Source organism: Bemisia tabaci, chromosome 9, assembly GCF_918797505.1.
Source record: "Bemisia tabaci chromosome 9, PGI_BMITA_v3".
Taxonomy (NCBI): domain Eukaryota; kingdom Metazoa; phylum Arthropoda; class Insecta; order Hemiptera; family Aleyrodidae; genus Bemisia; species Bemisia tabaci.
This window is the reverse complement of record NC_092801.1, coordinates 13,287,301-13,307,566: the sequence shown is the minus strand read 5'-3', so window position 1 is coordinate 13,307,566 and position 20,266 is coordinate 13,287,301. Positions and strand designations below refer to the sequence as shown.

The window sequence follows — 20,266 nt, the reverse complement described above, 5'->3', positions numbered from 1 at the left end:
CAAACGAGAAAAGGCGACAAAATCTCTAATTTCCTGAGAGTATAGTAATTTCTACTTCTGTCGTCTTTCAGTAATACAAGAGACAGCACCTTTAATTAGTCGAGTTAAGAGAGAAACCAAACACGCAATTTGGCCTGGAACGGCGCGACTTAGAGAGAGACGATGATGAGGACTTGAAATGAAAAGGAGAAGCCCTCGGCGCGGCGATCGGCATGTAACACATATCAGCCCCTACATGACTGCACAAATACTTCACGCATTGCGGCAAACACACTGCGATCAGCGTGAAACGCAAAGCGCCTACAAGACTGCGTGAATACTTCACGCATTGCGCCAAACACGGTGCGGTCTGCGCGGCGCGGCGGCGCACGGCGGAAGTTAAAATCATTAATCCACTTTTATGTTTGTTCTTTCATAATTTTTTCGTTCATTTCTTATGAATGGAAGGGCTTGTCCACACAGAGATAGGTTTACGAGACGTGACTTTCGCGCAAAGTTCCGTGACCTTTTGCTAGTAGTGTTGACAGGGCTTTCCCAAAAAATGTGTTCAACACAAGTAAATGCGTCTTATGCGAATTCGGGAATGGGTTGATCAAAGATTACAAAAAAAGTCCGATTTGTGTAATCTTTATTTCCGATCGTGACATCCGTAAGCCGCGTTGTCTCAACTCTCTTTATAAAGGGACTCCAGAAAAACCTTCCTTCAGCTAACGAATTAGATCATCGACGGACGCCGTTTTCTCCCGGAGGAGAGTCGAGAATAAACGAAATAGTCTTAACTGGCAGATGCGGCGAGGAGGAGCGCTTAAGCCCGGGCCGACGGCCGCACAGCCACGGATGAGATCCTTCAATCACCAATCGGCACAAATTGCTCTTAATTGAACAGATTAGGATTTTTCCGTCCTATTTTCGGAGGCCCCCAGCCCCCCTTTCGACGCTGCTGATTCATTGCGGCCTGCGCCGCGCCGATGCGAATTTCGAAGCTCGTCCGGACTTCGCATCTTCAGATTTGGCCATCTTGATGAGATGAGTGCGTCGCAACGATCTAGAAACTGTTGATTGGTGCTGCCGTGATAGCGAAGAGAGCCGTAAGAGCGAAAATGAAGTTTTGAGGAAATGGGCCTAGAAGCTTTTAAGTGGAACATTTTATTAAAAGAAGCCCTCGTTCTTTGTCAAATCGCAACCAATCAGTCGATAGACTCTTTGAAATCATTTGGGGGATTAAAACTCGACCGATTTTATTTTAAAGTACATGAAAAAGGTCAAATTCAGTTTCATGTTAGGTTAGTATTTGGCAAGACAGCCGTAAGTGCTATCTTCTGCTTGCTTTTGTGTAAGCGCGTTGGACACACAACAAACACATTTTCAGGTTAGAAATCGGCAGATGAGGGCGGCAATGATCCCCCTATCTACTGTTTTTAGATCGTTGATGCGTTGACTGTCCGTGCTGTCGTGATAACGAAGAGCGCCGAAACTTTCAAATTTTTGAAATCGAGTTTCTTTTAAAATTCGTCTAATCTCATTCAAATGAAATCACTGGAATAGCCAAAACAGCACAATTCGTCTTATTTTCATGAAAACACGACGTATGAGAAAGCCGTATGTGTGCGAAAATTGACTTAGTTTCAGACGAAACAGCCGCAAGGAGCATTATTTCTCCAGAGAGCCAATGAAAACAAGTGCTTTCAAGTAAAATGCCGTTCTTGATGTAAGCTTCATTGCCTTGTCTCGTTGTCTATTTGTCAAGAATCATTATTCCACAATATTTGCCTTCGAAACTTCGTCTCTTTCCACCTAGACGGTCTAATTTTTTTTTTTACCGAAATTCGCCTTGCAGAGTAAATAATCTTTCTACAGAATTTTCGGTGCGACCTTGTTTTTTTCTTGGGGAAGGAGAAAAAAATCATCCGAAACATCTGGTTTGATCCTGCTGGGAGCGGTTAAGCGTGAAGGGCAAATGAAATCATGGCAAATTTCGCCGGGCAGATTCGCCAAAACTCTAATTAAATTCCGAAATAATCCTCAGAATGCCCGGACTAATGGTGGCCATAAAAATACCTCGCAAAATGCCGCCGATCTCTTTTGTACTGTTCGTTCTAAAGTACCTAGTGCCAGTCGCACCATTGCCTGGACTGGTAATACCTTGTTGAATGATCGATAAAATATTGACGGTTTTTATTTAGGAATTCATCGATCTGTAGATTCGACTATCAATCAGCAGCAGGAACGATTTAAAAAGGCCTCTTTTATTCATGATTGAGCTCGCGATCATATCAAAGAACACCTTCATTGAAGATCGTGCAAACTGACCGTTAACGTACTTTGTGGTTTTTTTCGTTTACAGACAGAATTTTGAAGACCCCTTGCAACCTTACTTTTTACTGAGATTACAATTTCTTTTGGGTAACGCATTTGGGCGAGGGGGGTTTGAGTCAGCGTTTCAAGGAAGGGGGTGTCAAGCACATCGTTTCGTAAATAATCCGAGCCGGGGGGGGGGGGGGGGGGGTTGAAAAAACGTGCCGAAAATTGAAAATCCCACCCTTGTTGCTCCCGATTTTTTTAAAATTTTTAATTTTTATCTTGTTCTGACCCCTTAGAACGCGTCCTGCAGTTTGGCGGTTTACACTGAACCAAAAATAGTCACGGGCTGTATAAACATACCGTCCGTTCCGGGCTCAGAGGTCGAAAGTTCCGCGTGCCGGAGCCGTAGCTGCGATTGCTCCGGGTGCTGCGCCCGGAACTTTCGGCCTCGGAGCCCGGAACGGAAGGTATGTCTTTACAGCCCGTAAGTACTGCTTCCAACACTGGAAAAAAAAGAATCTTACATTTGCCGCCAAGAAGTATTTCTTCTTAAATCAAGAATTTTGCTGGTTACACTGAAAAAAAAATCTCGGTGTATTTACTAAGAAAAGGGTAAAATTACCAAGAATTCAGGGTTCTATTTGATCCCAGTTTTTTCTTGGCAAAATTACCATTTATGTAATTGGTAATTATACCGAGAAATCTCGGTAAAATTATTGAATTTTCTCGGTAATTATACTGGACCTTGGTAAAAACCCCCAATATTTTTTATCGACTATGGTAGAATTACCGAGATAAAATGGGAAAGTTACCGGGAATTGATTACCAATAATAGTGGTATTCTTACCTGAAAAAAACAGTAAAAATACCGGTTTTTAGGTAAGCTTACCAGTCTGTCTAGGTAAAATTACCAATAATTGGTAAAAAAAGTGAGATGGTAAAGGTACCAATCGACCTTGGTAAAAACGCCGAGAATTTTTTTTCAGTGTAATATAAGCTACTTTTTTGCTTAACCCAAGCATTAATTTTCTTGAATCAAGAAAAAGTCAGCTTAAAGCAAGATGAAGAAAATTCTTGGCGGCAAATTCAAGAATTATCATGCTTGATCCAAGCTACTTTTTTTTCAGTGAAGGCCGGAGGTTTTTTTCAGTGTAAAAGTGGATCACCCTGTATTTCGCCAGAAGTTTCAAAAACGTTTCCGCTCCTATCGGGTCGAATCGGAAGACGTTAGATTGTTTCTCTTCGAGTGAGGACACGAGGGGCGAGCCGGAGCCCACGTCAACCCTTCCGAGGGACCCCGAACCTCGCGGGGGGTCAAAACCGGGTCAATCGCCCGATTCGAAGAGGGTCCTCTCCCGGAGATAAACGCGAGCGAGGGGAATGAACGAACCCCCCTCCCCCCGCCCCGGGCCCGACTCGGAAATCCGCGCGTTGAAAGGCTTCGCAGCATGACTTTCCTCGCGTTTTTTCCGCCGCCGCGCCGGGAAAACGGTCGAAAGGCTACTCAACGCCGCGTCGCCGCGTCGGGGGAGGTTGGAACGCGCGGATTGCGGGATGTTTTCCTCTGTCGCCGAAGTGGGTCACGGCGTGCCCGAAGAGGGGAGGGGGTGAAGTTTCAGGAAGCTCTTGCGGCACGCGTTAAAGCCGTCGGAATATTCGCACGCGTTTGATCGTAGGAAGTATATCCGCATTGAAAATTGTGGAAACGACGTATATACACTGGAAAAAAACCACATTGGATCTAGAGTCCAGACTCTTTAGGACATTGACAAGAAGAAGGACTCTTGATTCAATCAGATTTAAGCTTAAATCAAAAGGAAATCCGCTCAAATTAAGAGGCTTGGTTCTTGATTTAAGCTTAAATCTGATTGAATCAAGAGTATTTTTTCTTGTCGATGTTTTTAAGAGTCTGGACTCTAGATCCAATGTGTTTTTTTTTCCAGTGTACTTAAGGGGGGGGGGGGGGAGGCATGGTAGCATGGTCCCTCCCGCGGGTCCAAAGAAGGAAAAAAGGTGGAAAGGAGGGAAAAAGAGGGAGAGGAAAAAAGTGCTCCTTCAAGTTCACTGAAATGGTTTGAGGACAGAACTACTTAACCAAAGTTTACTATATCAAAGGCTTATCAACACCGGAGAAATAAATAGTCCATGTAATGAAATAAAATTACGCTAAAAGAGGTATTAGTCTTTAATTTTTAACTTTCAACTAATCCACACATTTTATGCTATAACTGCTTAAATTTTAAAGTGGACGGGGCTATTTTTTTAAATTTTTTAGGGGTGGGGGGCTTCTCCAGAACCCCCCCCCCCCATTGACATCTGAAATTGACCCCCCTCTCCCCTCCAAAAGCGAAGAATCTGCCACTGCATTATAACCAGCGGGTCGGTTATCGAATGAGTTCGATCGATGGCTTCCTATCTTAGCAATGCTATATATCGATCAAGGTCATACGATAACATTTCAACATTCGACCCGATGTCGATCGATATCGAATGATCTTGATCGATATATAGCATCGCTAAGATAGGGAGCTATCGATTGAATTCATTCGAGACCGATTCGAGAATCGACCCGCAGTTCGGCAGCGGCGCACAGTGCATCGAGTCAATCGGAGAGGTCGAACATGAAATTTATGACTGAAACTGCAAATTTTATTTCGTCTCATTTTAAATTTCAAGGGGTGCTCCAAGAGGAAAATCTTACGAGGAAACCAATAGAGTCACTTTTAAAATCCCGAAGTCTGTATAAACGGAGTCATAAGCTTTTAAAGTCTCCAAAGTTTGTCCGACCTCCCCCATTGACTCGAACCATTGTGCGGCGCGCGAAACTTAACTGCGCATTAAGTTTTCGGGCATGTATCAAATGCGTGTCGCACGGTCGGCAGGGCGCCCGGGGTCGGGCGAATTTTAATTGCCCCCGCCGCGCGGTGGGGGGCCGAGGGGGGAGGGGGTGCCGTCAACCGAATCCGGTCGTTCGCCCCTCCCCCTCCCCCGGCTAATCCGCCCCCTCGAGCGAGCTTTCGATCGGCTCCGTTTCGGATGTGCGTCGCCCATCGGAAAATTGGCCGAACCCTCCTCCCGAGCGGTTATCGCGTGCCGAATTCGGCGAATATCATTTCGGCCCCGCGGGAACGGGGGTGAGGTGGGAGCTGGGATGAAAGGGAAGGGGTTGATAACCGGACGGGAAGCTTTTCCTCTTTACATTGGCACCGGGATTAGAGTATCTGTGGGGGGAGAGTGTGGACATGGATAATAATTTGCAGGTGTTTGGAATTGGGTAAATTCCATGTTTATGACAGGGTTGCCACAGTCAGGGTATAACGGGAAAATCGGGAAATTTGAGGGAATTTTAAAGAGTCAGGGAAAATCTGGAAATGTCAGGGGAAAATTGTCAAGTCACCTTTATTTGGACTACATTTTGCAGTTCGGAACTATAAATTGTGCCGCAGTTTAAAACCATCGTATGTGCCATTAGTTTCTCTATCCAGATAAGTATGCTTTTACAGATGGGTCGGAATTTATAGTTCCGAATTGTAAAATGAAGTCCTTTTGCTCTCTAGAGTAGGTTTGACGTTTCGAACAGCAAATTTTGCCCGAAAACTATTAAAAATCATGCTTTTTCAAGCATCTGACAAGTCCCGGACGTGTGAAGCTTTTATAGGGACCCATTGGTTACATTGATCATGAATGGGGCCCTAATTATATGAAGTCTAAATATGATGTCTTATACTACCGTGCTAAGGTAGAACGCCGTATGAACATTCAGCCTCTGCCGTACCTCCTTCAATATAAGACGAATTCACTGGAAAAATTCTGATTTTTTTCCTCCAATTTTTCAGATAATTTTGTTCGCAATTTAATATAAAATATCTAAAAAGTTCAAGGGAAAATATTCATAACTTCCTTCAAAAATACATGCCTTACTCGGGGAAATTTGGCAATTCTCATGAATTCATACGGCGTTCTTCCTTTAAGCACGGCAATATATCTTTAAGTCATTATCATCTAGGAGAGGTTATCTACACAACAACCGCATATTATTTCATAACTCAGCAAGATAAGACGTGCCTATTTCAAGACATAGTTGTGCGTGTTAGGTCACCGTATTAGGTCGAATGATTAGTCGGTTTAATCGATCACTAATTTGCTAATTAATTAAGCAATCACTCAATCAAGTAATTGGCTCTTATTCAATCAATCAAAAATATTCGAGCGACCGACGAGTCGGAGCAGGTAGCATGTTGTCAGTCAATTAATGCCTAACGTGATAATTATTTTAACAAAACGCGATGGCCGCTCTTTGAATAAATCAATGACTTCCTCGTTTTTCGTCCGCACTTTTTGAATGATCCGTTGTTCTTTTGCGGGCAGAAATCCAAACTTGAAATACTCGGGGGCTCCACCCTCTGGCCACTACGCGCCGCAACCCCCTTTAGAACCCCCTTTGGAACACTGGAATGGAGTAACGTTCTTTCATCCAGGGAATGACAAGCTGATCCATTTCAGTAACAGCCTCCACAGAAACCCTGGTAAAAATTGGCGCTAAGAGCTGCGTTTCAAAATACCATAGGAATTCTTATAGCCGGCTAAAGACGGCTACAGAAAATCATATAGCTGGCTGTAGAACGCGGTACGGCCGGGCTATACGATGCGATAAAAAATTATGCGACCGGGCTATAGTTCCTATCGCCGGGCTTTACACTTTATCACCTGGCTGTTGCTTTTTCGCCAACGATTATAAAAGGCTATAAGAAATTGTGTAGAAATTCGTGTGCTTTGGAAATCATTAAGTTTGTTACGGAACCACCTTAATATTTACAAAACACACATGATATTTTCCTTTAATACATACTTTTTTTTTATCAATTAAAATGAGAATAATCCATACAGGATGTGCAAACATTTCAAAATCATAAGTTGAAAAACGCTGACTCCGCCGGATTAAGTATTAGAGCCTAACACAAAGCGGAGCGGCGACGCACTGGCGCCTACAAACCTAACAGGGATACTTCACGCATTGCGCAACGCGTGAAGTATCCCTGTTAGGTTTGTAGGCGCCAATGCGCGTTTAGCGCTGGAAGCAACTATTTCACACCAGAGGTATTGCACAGTATCAAACGAAACTGAAGGCGCTCTAATATATTAGGAATGGCAGGCATCCATCAAAAGTACGGAGCTTTCCTCGCAAAATAAATCAAGATACTACGGCCCAAAAAGAGAGCAGTATTCCAAAAACTCACTAAGTTCTAGCATCCGTAATTAGTAACGTTTAGCTTACACTTTATCGCCTGGCTGTTGCTTAGTCGCCATCGGCTATAACAGCCTATAAGAAATTGTGTAGCCGGCTATAGAGGCTATTTGAAATGTTACAGCCGGCTGTAGGTCTATGGTATTTTGGAACACAGATTCTACTGCCAATTTTTACCAGGGAAAAACGATGTTTTCTCGGGGCATACGCCATGCGTGCTTTCAAAGAGGTACCGAACTGTGCCTCTGACATTTAAATATCGGCAGGTTTCCTCGTCGAAATCTCAGGAATTCCGGCGGATATCGCAGATTTCATTTTTCGCAACGACTTCCTCGAACGGCTAACGGATGATCCATCCCAACCAGTAGCGAAGCGTGAATGATCGATCGTCGATGTTTTCCTACTTGAAGCTGTGTAAAGAACCGATTATTAAGGTGTTCGATGCGAACATCCTGCTTATCGATCCTTTTCCATAGGTTTAAATGGCAAATCTATCGATACATCGTAACAATCCTCCGGTGATTGATCCGCCGCTGGAGCGGAGCGGAGTGACGAAAGCCGAAAACTCACGATCAGTTGCGCAACGGAGAAAACGGGAAAAAATCCGGGTTCCTCATCGTTCCCCTGATCAGCGCTCAACTATCAACGCACTCAGCTGCGTACAGTGGATCGGGTCAATCAGAGAAGTCGGACATGAAATTTTCAACTGAAACTGCAAATTTTGATATTTAATTCGTCACTTTTTAAACTTTGAGGGGTGCTTACGGATGAAAATTTCACAACGAACCCAATGTAACCCTTTTTAGAACCTTAACGTTTTGTATAAACGGAGTTATTAGTGTTAGAAGTTTCCAAATTTTGTCCGACTGCTCCCATTGACTCGATTCACTAATAGAGAATAAACTAGGGGAGCGAGAAAGTAAAAAAGAGGTGTTTGCATTTCGGGCATCTTGGAATTTTTCTGATGACGTAAGCCGGCACAACGACTTTTATCATCGATTTTCCTGGAAATGGTGTAATTTATGGAAAAAAGTTATTCTATAAAAAGTGCTTGAAATTATATCATCAATTGATTTAAGCAAAAAATGGGACATAATGGTCCGTTTTTCATGCTTCGAATTCCGGATTTCGCTGGCCAGGTTGCACCGACCTACGACACAGGGTAAACAAACCTCAAGGTGCAAACACCTCCTTTTTTCTCAATGCGGTCCACTGTGCGGCGGTGAGTCCGGAGAGAAAGAGTAATAAGAGAGACGAGGAGGGCACGAACTCGCGGGGGGAGGGAACGGGGGGAGGACCAGAACAAAGAGAGATATCAATTAATAAAACGGCGAAACCATCGGAAGGAGTGAGAAAATTGAAACGGGCTCTTTCTCGGTGTTTTTTTCTTTCTTTTTTTTCGCGAATCGCAAGGAGGCGAGGAGCCGAGTGGTTCGGAGATGAAGAGGCCCTCTCTGGGGGCTCGGTCAGGGAAAGAGCCGGAGCTGGGAGCGCGCGGGCTCATCTTTTGAGCGAGAAGATGCCGCTCGTAGACGTTGCGACTTCGAGGACGTAAACTCGGATTTGCCCGCCTTTTTCGTCGCTATCCGGCCCGCGGGACCGAATGTCGAATCGGTCGATGTTGAACCTGGAGTCTCTTTATACTGAGAGTAAACACAACGCGAATCCATATCCGATTGGTTCCCGTATTTTAGGCCATGGTGTCTAGTTTTTAAAAAACCGGGATTCATCAGGGAATGAAAATTTACCGGGAAAATCAGGAGAAAATCAGGGAATCTGTTCCAGAAACCGGGAATCTCTTCTCCAACCACCGAGGGATCATTACGTGCGAATGTGCGCCAAAGAAATGGCTGTAAGATTAATTAAAATCGATATTCATATCTGAAACTGTGGAAAATAATATTCTGTTCCCCAAGAAAATCCCGGGAAAGTGGGAGAAAACTTCGGTTTCTCATCAGGGAATGAGCTCCTAAAAATCAGGGAAACTCAGGGAAAAATCAGGGAATGAGCTTTACCAAGAAAACTAGACACCATGTTTTAGGCCTTCACAGTGCCACAAACAGGATTAAGGATTGCACAAATTTAAAAAAAAAAAAATAAAATAAAAAATAATAATAAAAAAAAAAATCAGAGATTAGGTGCGATGACCTCCTGAAAATCAGGGAATGAGCTTGGTTAGGAATTCTATATCCCAGGATCTTACCAGGAGATCTCATGAGACAATGGCCTCCTGAAAATTAGGGAAAATCAGAGATTGGGTGATGGCTATTTGAAAATCAGGGAAAATCAGAGAATGAGCTTGGTTAAGAATTCTATACACCAGGATCTTACTAGGTGATCTCATAAGACTATGACGCCCTGAAGATCAGGGAAAATCGGAGATCAGGGAATGGCCTCCCGACAATCAGGGAATGAGCCTGGTCAAGAATTTTTTACACCAGGATCATACTAGGTGATCTCACTAGACAATGATCTCCTGAAGACCAGAGAAATTCAGAGATTAGGTAATGACCGCCCGAATTTCAGGGAAAATCAGGAAATGAGCTTGGTCAAGAATTCTCCACTCCAGAATCTTACTAGGTGATCTCGTGAGGCGTAGACCTCCCCAAAATCAGGGAAAATCAGAGATTAGGTAATGTCCGCTTGAATATCAGGTAAAATCAGGGAATGAGCTTGGTTAAGAATTCTTACACCAGGATCTTACTAGGTGATCTCGTGAGGCGTAGACCTCCCGAAAATCAGAAGAAGTCATAGAAAAATCAGGGAATGGGTATTGTTTAGAACACCCTGATCTTTCGTTGACTGACGAAATTTCTTGAATCCTAAATTTCGCGAATCTGCGACCCGGCAACACGGCGCAGATTCGGCGGGTCCGCGGGCCGCCCGCGTCGCGAATTCGCGATCCCGAGCCGATCTCACGTTTCCTGTTGCCAAATTTCCCCCTAAACGCGCCCGATTCAGCACCCTCCGGCGGGCGCCTCCCCGACAATCGGGCAACCCCGCGGCGGCCGTTAACTGCTCCCGGCCGCTCGCTCCCATCTGACGAACTGTTAACAGCACGACTCGGATCGCGAATCGTTTATTTGAACAGCTTCGCACTAAAATCGATTGCCCCATTATTATTCACCCTGGCTTCCTGCCCTTCACCCCCGCCGCCGCCGGCCCCGCCCCCGTCTTCGGGAGCGCTCTTTTTACGACTTTGCTCAACTCTCGGGTTTCCACGTCGACGCGCGGTCCCACGAATTAATCGTCACGTTCGACGCCCGGGTCGGGAAACAAAACAAAAAACGGGTACCGTACTCGTCGGCCGGAGTACCCGCTCGTTGATGAGTGAGGACTGTTCTGAAAAAAATGAAAAACAAGCAGAGATATCCAACACAAAGTGTTGATATGGCGCGTCAATAATTCGTACCTTGGATGTTGCACACTTGTCACAATAAAGGAGCCAAAAAATCCTGTCATATCTCTAAGGCACTCAGGTTTGTGATCTAAAACAAATGTGTACACAGTTATTGTAAAAATGAGACGATTTTATTAACATTATATTTATAGACTACATAAAAACTGGACATATATGAGAAAATGATACATTGTTTATTTATAAAAGAATACTGAATGAAAAATTTAAAAGATATAAATTTTAATAAATATTTGTAAAATTTACAAGTTATCAATTTGTTATGAAGTTAAGAATTTGTACTGATAAAAATTGGAGAAGTGTGTCATTAATAATCTATTTCCATTCTAGAGTTGGATGCATTTACATAGACAGCTTCTTGAAATAAGGAAATTTTCGTGTCAAATATTTTGACTCTGCGGCCAATATGCTCTTTCTGAATTATATTAACATTGGCGTTCCATAAAATAAGATTAAGTTTATTATCAGCATAATCTGTAAGTGTTACTGCTCTGCGTTCATATGGTTTCTGATATGTATTTATGCCGGAGGAAGCAGAAAATACTTCAGTAACAGTGCCTTCGACATGAACAATAGTATTTTGGGGAATCAAGTTATTATTAATGTCTTCAAATGCAGCAAAATTGTGAGTGACATCAGGCAAATTGACCTTGTTTTTGCTGACTCGTTCGATTTGTGTTTTCTGGGACGCAATTAATTCATAGGGATGACTTGTTTTATTAAAGAGTGGTGCAGCAGGCTTTACTATTGCCTTCGATATTTGATAACTTTCATTCAATTCTAAAATTGAGGCTAATTTTTCAGCTTGTTCATTGAATCCTGTTAACAGAATGGGCCTGTTGCAAACTTTTGCTAGAGCAGAATGAAGAGTTGTTTCCTATAGATAATGCCTCAAAAATCACGATGAGCGCATCGGCAAAGTCTGAAATGCACTCATAAATTCACAATCTGCGTAAGAAATTTGCGTTATTTTGAGCTTCCCGCTTCAAAAACGATACTACTGCACAGGTGAACATTTTGTTAGATGAGTCCCTCCATCGTCGGCAATATTCATCATGGCCGACGCTTGCGCAGTTCCGCGAGTAATTCGAGGAGAGTTCAAGATCAATTAAGGCGGGCGAGGAAAATATAAACGTAAACACGCCGATTGTTATCTGATTTAATCCTGTTCAGATGTTATCTCGTCCCATCACACGTGTTTTGGCGGACTGGCGTCGGCCATGATGAGTATTGCCGCCAATGGAACGGCTCCTCTAACAAAATGTTCACCTGTACCGTAGTATCGTTTTCGAAGCGGGAAGCTCAAAAAACCGCAAATTTCTTAGGCAGATTGTGAAGTTGTGAGTGCATTTCAGACTTTACCGATGCGCTTATCGTGATTTTGGAGGCATTATCTGTAAGAAACAACTCTTAGTTTTGCTCTAGCAAAAGTTTGCAACAGGCCCATTTGGCCAGACATATCTTGAAGGATGGACTTAATTATTAGTCCATTTTTCTGGGGGCTTTTATAGGAAGCAAGACTGGTAAGCGAGACTACTTTACCAATTATAGGCTTTTGATTTTTGTCTGTGTTAATTTGTGTGATCGGCATGTTTACGTCTACTGCAGACTCATCTAATGTTTATGAAACATAATGTACAATATAAAATAAGAAATGAATTTTGAAAATAGTTACATGAAAAAATGAAGATATAGAAATCAATAGGAAAGAAATGTCATTACAGGAATAAAAACCCATGATACTTGCTGATATTTTAACTCTTCAATAATTATAGAGAAACAGAGGAGAGAGCATGTTATTTAAGAATAGTACATACATTTCATGATTTCTTTGAGCCTGTTTCTGTCCATCAGTGATAAGACACGTAATTACTATTCGTATGATATTGAACATGAATGAAACCAAAAAGGAGGTAACCAGGATAGACGATACTGCCATGCCAAGGAAGAATGTTGTATGAACATTAGGGAGTTGCCTAATTTCCTCCAATAAAATGTTTATTTTTGACGATAATTATCAATATTTTTTCTAGAAATTTGCAGACTTTTATGATGATATTGCAAGCAAAAATACTTGAGAAATTGAAAGAAAAATATTTACAAACTGCCTTGAAATTTAGTGATTTGTCGAAGGAGATTTGGCAATGTCTGGAGGTTCATATGGCGTTTTTCCTTAGCACGGCAGAATAGTGGAGAAAATATTTTGAGGGTGGATTATTTTTGGTCAGGCATATTTTCATTGGTTTGGAAAAGGAGGCTTAATCATTGAACACATCCTCTTAATTTGTGTTAAGGTACAAATAATTAAATGATCTAGACAAGCACATCAGCGATGCACAGTTATGCATAACCACAGTTGATTCATATTTTACATTAATCTATTTCTCTTGAAGCAAAAAGAATATTGTATGTTATATTTTAAAAAAGTAATATTTTGACTGTGAAACTGTAAATATGCGTATTTTGGTTTCAGTGTTTCAAAATTTCTGCAAAAATTTCATATTTTAAAAGGAGACAAAACCAACATCATGGCTTGAAGATTTCATAGAATATTCTTCATAGAAAAAAGGAAAATCATTGAAATTTTGAAACCATGATGTTCAGTAGTTTTCCAAGTAGAAAATAAAATGTGCCAGGAATTCTGCAACGCTGCAAATGGAGATATGTATTGCTGCAGTTACACCATCAACTTACAAGTGTATATTGTATTCGCATTTAAATTTTTTCTTACCGTTAAAATGCCAGGTACTCTTCTTATTGTTATCTTGTTCATCAACTTCGGAGATGACATCGTCAATATCAGTATCTTCTGGAAATATGATTATAAAAGAAAAATACAGATTACGACGGCAAATAATGATTATTATAATGTAAATGATAACATAGTAGGCAGATAGGTGAGATGTGATTTTACACTCTCAATATTGCTCAGATGCAATTTAGAAAGTATCTTGACTAAATTTTCATGAATTATTGAATGCAGAATTAATTTTGAAAGGATTGAATGCAGCAGAGTTGCAAAAGTGACATATCTATGTTTAAAATTTGAGGTGGGATAATGGCGGCTTCTCAAGAGCAACGAGGTAGGCGATCTTTTGCACCAACGAACAGAAGACTGATGGCGAAAAATAACCAATCAGAACCTCCCAAAAAAAAGAATTTGCCTAAAAACGGAACTTCGTGGTTCTGCGCAGATTTACCAGTCAGACACGACATCTCGAGGTGGAAAAAAACTCGCTGAAAGCGAATTTTAGGAATCAACACAACTTGACGTAGAGACATGATTGGCTAAAAAATACAACGGTTTTTGATACATCGGAAAATCAACCAAAAATCGGAGACTGGGCGAAACGCTCAAGGTCGCAGAGGTATAGGGAATCCCATAGCGAAAGCAACGGAACGATTGTAATATCATGGGGAACTCCGTTCCCATGACAAAATCATAGTACTCACGTTTAAAGGGTTTTCTGCTTCGTCATGTTGAAGTTTAAGCACCTTGCGCTGCGGAGTATTTTTCTCGCTTTGGAAGTTTTTTCTTTTTCTTGGCGCTACTTTACGAACCATCTGCAAAAAAATTATTTAGCTAAGATAAGCATTTCACAAAAAAAAATTTAATTCTCATCTTCAAAGCATTGGGGAAAAATTAGATATGAAGAAAAACTTATGGCTTGTTGATAGAGGATTGAAAAATACAATGTTAAATGCCATCCATTATATTACCTACATGCTGCCGATAACAAATAATGCAGGAGGAGTTTTATTTGGAAAATCATCAAAGGTTTTGGAAGAATCAATTCATATGTCTTACTTAAGAAAATTATTGAATAGATGAAATTAAAATTAAACGGTCACAATGATTCAATACTATGTGATGGTGCGCTGAGCAACTGTGAGACTGACGAGTTGGCCAGTGAACCAGTGAGCTCTGGGCATCGCTACACAACTGGCTTAACCGCAACAACGCAATTGCTGGAATAGCGGCTGGATGTCTACTTTTTTGTCATACTCATGATGGCATCATGCAATTTCGTACTTTTAAGTCGGCTGAGATTAACAATGCATCTAAAACGATACCTCAACAATGGTATTGATCAAGTCTGGTTGTTTACTGTGGTATAATTGATATACAAACCTAGTACTGACATGTATGTTTCGAATAAGTTTCACTTAACCCCATGATAGAAACTTGTATCAAAATTTCCAAAGTATACAGCATGATCCATCACTTAGATTGAAAATAGCCCCAATATTGATATGTTCAGTAATTAGTGACGTGAACCAAATGGGCTTCCTTCCAAGAAGGGGTTACGGGACTTTGGTCTAATTGTCACATTAAATAAATAAGATGATGAAAAATTTTGATTCTTCATTCAAGGTGATATTGCCCGGTGGATTGAAGGTAATGAGAATCACATGTTCACTTATTGATGCAATAGCACTACTCTGATGCCATAGTGGGCTGAATTCCCTTGTAGACAAAGAGCCATGTATAAGACGAACTGTGGATGATAAATACAGCAGTAAATATAAAATAATCTTACCGTGGATGTTGCTGGATGTGCAGGAAGACAGATGCACACTTGAAACTTTCAATAAAACGATGAAAATCACGCAAAAGAAAAGAACAGGACTCGAAAAACGAAGCTCGGAATCTACTCGCAAAAATGGCGGACAGACATAGCAGTGAAATCGGGAACTAGGCAACGGCGAAGAAGTATAGACAAACTCTAAGAAGATGAGCACACCAACCGATAAAATGGGGTAAATGCGGAGGCAATCAATCATGACGTACATAAGGGATAACCAATGAGAGCAAAGTAATCAGACGGTGCAATTCTTGCTTTACGCAGTACATGACCCGATTATAGCACGCTTTCATATGACACTCATGGTTTCTCGTGACTCCTATTCATCATTTGCTGTTTCAACGGTGGATTGACTCTATACGGTTGGAAATCGGAAAGGAATGCGACGAAGTGGCGAAGTAATACATCACCAATTTTATACTTGGATCCGGGCTGAGGATCCCGGCATCGCTTGGCAACCGTCATTAGCTATTGTTCGTCGAGACGCCGACGCAGTGAGCAGGAGCGTGGGAAAGAGAGGGGTAAGTGGATTCCTGTATGAGCCACGTTTAGCTAATGGTCTATTGAGTCTCGAGGCTCATCACAGATTGCACTTACACAGATTGCACTATCAGAGCACGGGTACCAACTTTTGGAAATTATAACCGAGGTTACAGATCTGTCAAAGCAACGTTTTGAACAAAACGGAGGAGTTAAATTCTCATTTCGAGAGTGCCGACCTGCTCAGCCATCCTCGAATCAATTCGCTTGATTCTGCTTATATATGCATAATTTAAATCAGCGCGTCGCATTCTTAGGCTTTTTTTGAAAAAACCAAGTAACGTAGACTCTTGGTATTCACTGCACATAAACTAATGAGCCCCAGAATGAGAAACAACTTTAAATCATAATTATTGATGGATAAATAAACTTTTTACACGCTTTGGAAAATCTCAGAAGTTCGCGGTAGTCACTTTTCGGTAAGGAACTAAGGGACTCGGTTATTGTATCGAGTAGGGTTCGAAACGATCGCAAAGGCGGTATACTACGTATACGCGCCAAAAAACTCTGGTTGTGGAAGCCGTACTTACGGGCTATGTAGACAATAGACATACCGTCCGCGTTTCGGGCTCAGAGGCCGAAAGTTCGGGCGTAGCATCCGTAAGAGTCAAAGCTACGGCTTCAGCACCCGGAACTTTCGGCCTCTGAGCCCGGAACGCCCTGGTAAAAATTGGCGATAAGAGCTGCGTTTCAAAATACCATAGGAATTCTTATAGCCGGCTAAAGAAGGCTACAGAAAATCATATAGCTGGCTGTAGAATGCGGAGAAAATCATGCGGCCGGGCTATACGAAGCGATAAAAAATTATGCAGCCGGGCTATGGTTCCTATCGCCGGGCTTTACAATTTATCGCCTGGCGGTTGCTTCTTCGCCATCGATTATAAAAGGCTATAAGAAATTGTGTAGAAATTCGTATGCTTTGGAAATCATTAAGTTTGATACGGAACCACCTTAATATTTACAAAATACACATTATATTTTCCTGTAGTACATATTTTTTTATCATCAATGAAAATGAGAATAATCCATACAGGATGTGCAAACATTTCAAAATCATGAGTTGAATAAGTAACGCTGACTCCGCCAGATTAAATATCAGAGCCTAACACAAAGCGGAGCGGCGACGCACTGGCGCCTACAAACCTAACAGGGATACTTCACGCATTGCGCAACGCGTGAAGTATCCCTGTTAGGTTTGTAGGCGCCAATGCGTGTTTCGCGCTGGCTGCCCGCCTGCCACGGCGCTTGAAGCAACTATTTCACACCAGCGGTATTGCACAGTATCATACGAAACTGAAGGCGCTCTAATATATTAGTAATGGCAGGCATCCGTCAAAAGTACGGAGCTTTCCTCGCAAAATAAATCAAGATACTACGGCCCAAAAAGAGAGCTGTATTCCAAAAACTCACTAAGTTCTAGCATCCGTAATTAGTACCGTTTAGAATGCACTTTATCGCCTGGCTGTTGCTTAATCGCCATCGGATATAAAAGGCTATAAGAAATTGTGTAGCCGGCTATGGAAGCTATTGGAAATCTTACAGCCGGCTGTAGGTCTATGGTATTTTGGAACACAGATTCTACTCCCAATTTTTACCAGGGCGCAGACGGTATGTCTGTAAAGCCCGGAACTGAACTGACGGTACGTCTGTAACGCCCGTAACTTTTTTTAAAAGTGTGAAGAACATTCGATCCTACCGATTTAGAACATGGTGTTTAAGACCGGAAATTACCGGGGAAAACCTGGATTCATCAGGGGATGAACATTTTCAGTGAAAATCTGGGAATTCGTCCCAGTAACCGGGAATCGTATCTCCTGTAGCTTAGCGCCGAAAAAAATTCTGCGGAGGCTAAATTTTGAGATATTTTTATATGATGTTCCTCACAATTTCCCAAGTAGGATGAGCTTCAAAGCAGGGTGTCTAGGATCAATCGAGATTTTAGGAAGTTTGGGAGAAAATTTCGGCTTTTCATCTGAGAATGAGCTTCTGATTATGATGGAAAATCAGGGAATGAGCATGATCAAGAATTCTAGTCACCATCACCATGCTGTAAATCTACATCTAAAGAGAACACCGTCTTTTCAAATTGAGGTTTGAAACTTACTATGGGTTCAAATTTTTTTTATGTCCGTATTTTAATCTTGCTGCACCAGATTTATCGGTCCCAGTCTAAAAAACTGATTTTTTTCTGTTCACAGGTAAGCATGCGTTTAAAGCTGTCCTCCAAACGATTCCTCGACAATCAGCCAATAATACTGGTAATTATGGCGTCTCGCCCCATCTAACTTTTCTACTCTTAAAGTCTCCGAGCCAGTCGAAAAGAATGAACGTTCTCCATCATCCCGTGGATGTGCAAAGTGCAATATTGCCTTTCGATCGGCAACATGCAACTTTCGCAACGATGTCCTAATCTCGATGCATTTCGATCGCAAAAACATAGCTTAACAACCCCGTCCTAGACTTGATGGGGCGAAAAACGTGGCCTAGACCCGGGTTGGCGGCTCATGTGTGTGGCGCGATGCAGCTCCACCCGAAATGGGCGCTGTTGAGTGTGCTGCTGCGCTAAGGAGAAACGTCGTATGAACCTCCAGCCGTTGCCAAATTTCCTTTAACAAGACACGATTTTTTGGGAATATTCGCAAGTATTTTTCACTCGATTCTTCAGAGAATTTTTTCGCACATTACAACGTTGCCACAGTCAGGGAATACCGGGAAAACCGAGAAATGTCAGGGAATTTTAAAAGTCAGATAAAACCGGAGAATTTCGGAGAAGAAGAAGGAGATAAAACCGGGGAACGTCAGAGAATTTTGAAGAGTCAGGTCAAACCTGGTAATGTCAGGGAAAATGACGTAAATGTTAGGGGAAAAATTAATCACCTTTATTTGCTTTCTGGCATGGGTTTGAGGTTTCAAACAACAAATTTTGCGTGAAAACTATTTTCAATAATGTCTTCTTAACCGCATATGTTATATCTTCAATTGTCAGGGAATTCCATCAAAATGTTTCAGGAAAATCAGGGAAATGTCAGGGAATTTCATTTTCTAGATTCTGTGGCAACCCTGACATTAATCTAAAGCATCCGAAAATTTCAAGGAAAAATACTCGCAACTTTTTTCGAAAATAAATATTCGCAGAGAGGAAATTTGGCAACGCCTGGAGGCTCATACGGCGTTCTTCCGTAGCACGAGAGAGTGGAGTCGCGGATGTTTACACACGGGGCGCTTCAACTCGGGCCCGGGAACTGAACGGTGAACACCTGTGCTTTCACATGTAAACGCCTGCACGTGCAGTGTGCATCCGCTAAGTCCTGTCAACAAAGCTCCGTGCCCCCCCCCCCCCCCCCCTTCGGCCTCCCGGCGTCATTGCACTCTGGCTCCCAACGCGATGCGTCCAGTTACTTCCCCCAATTGCACAAAACGACGCGCCTGATGCGTTTTATTTATTTATTTATTTTATAATTTGTACAATTGAGCCTCTGGCTGAGACTATGGCACACGTCATATTCGGTACATGCTGAACAGTTACAGCGATATACATAAGGTACAAGTGTTAAATTTTACTAGCCTACAAGTTCGTGAAGACTATAAAAGGCTTTTTCGAATAAGAAAGCACGCAGCCCCTTAAAGAACGACGTTAGATCAGCATTTCGAAAGTGTAGCTTCACACTCCAAGGCAATGCGTTGAACATCTGTATTTATAACATCTGTTTTTATAATATCCCCGAAATCGATGATAAAATAAACCGCGTCAGGCAGAAAGGAACCCAGCTACACCAGCTCCGTGGGCAAATCTCAGATTTCGCCCGCAAAATGCAGCCTATGCAACCCGGCCCTCCGCGGAGTTAAAATAGTTGCGTGTTGGGTTTGAACCCAACTTTGTATGTTTTTCCATCGTTCATTGTGTTGTTTCGAGTTGAAAGAGCGATATTTTGTCTATGATATTTCAAAAGGGCCCAGATTTAATCGAAATGCCAACCATGCACATTCTTAGTTCATTCACCTGAACTGCAAGCTGATATGTATAAAGCGGTTCTTACGTTTGTATTCAGCGGAAATGAAGATTGCGCCGCAATTTTAAGATTGAAGAATCGAATTGGGCACTAATACGATTACAAAAGGATAAGACTGAAAACGATTTCCTTCATTGCGATTTTTCCAGACCCTTGTTCTGCCATT

At 42.1% G+C, this 20,266-nt stretch overlaps 2 protein-coding genes across 10 annotated transcripts in view; one reads left to right on the top strand and one right to left on the bottom strand.

Moving 5' to 3' along the window:
• LOC109032110 (protogenin B) overlaps positions 1 to 20,266 on the top strand; it is a 272,437-nt gene that overhangs the window by 122,535 nt on the left and 129,636 nt on the right. The window lies entirely within an intron of this gene.
• LOC140225471 (uncharacterized) overlaps positions 10,896 to 20,266 on the bottom strand; it is a 164,043-nt gene continuing 154,672 nt past the window's right edge. For 2 of the 8 annotated variants that reach the window (XR_011900550.1, XM_072304521.1), the window contains exons 2-5: positions 15,506 to 16,595; positions 14,418 to 14,528; positions 13,696 to 13,773; positions 10,896 to 12,578 (exon numbers count right to left, since the gene is read on the bottom strand). Coding sequence is in view for 3 of the 8 variants with exons in the window: in XM_072304521.1 (XP_072160622.1) it covers positions 12,564 to 12,578; positions 13,696 to 13,773; positions 14,418 to 14,528 (204 nt within the window). In the remaining 5 variants the exon portion in view is untranslated. Of the gene's footprint in view, positions 13,774 to 14,417; positions 14,529 to 14,772; positions 16,596 to 20,266 lie in introns of all 8 variants that reach the window. The other 6 variants (XR_011900553.1, XM_072304520.1, XR_011900552.1 and 3 more) reach the window with 4 other exon arrangements.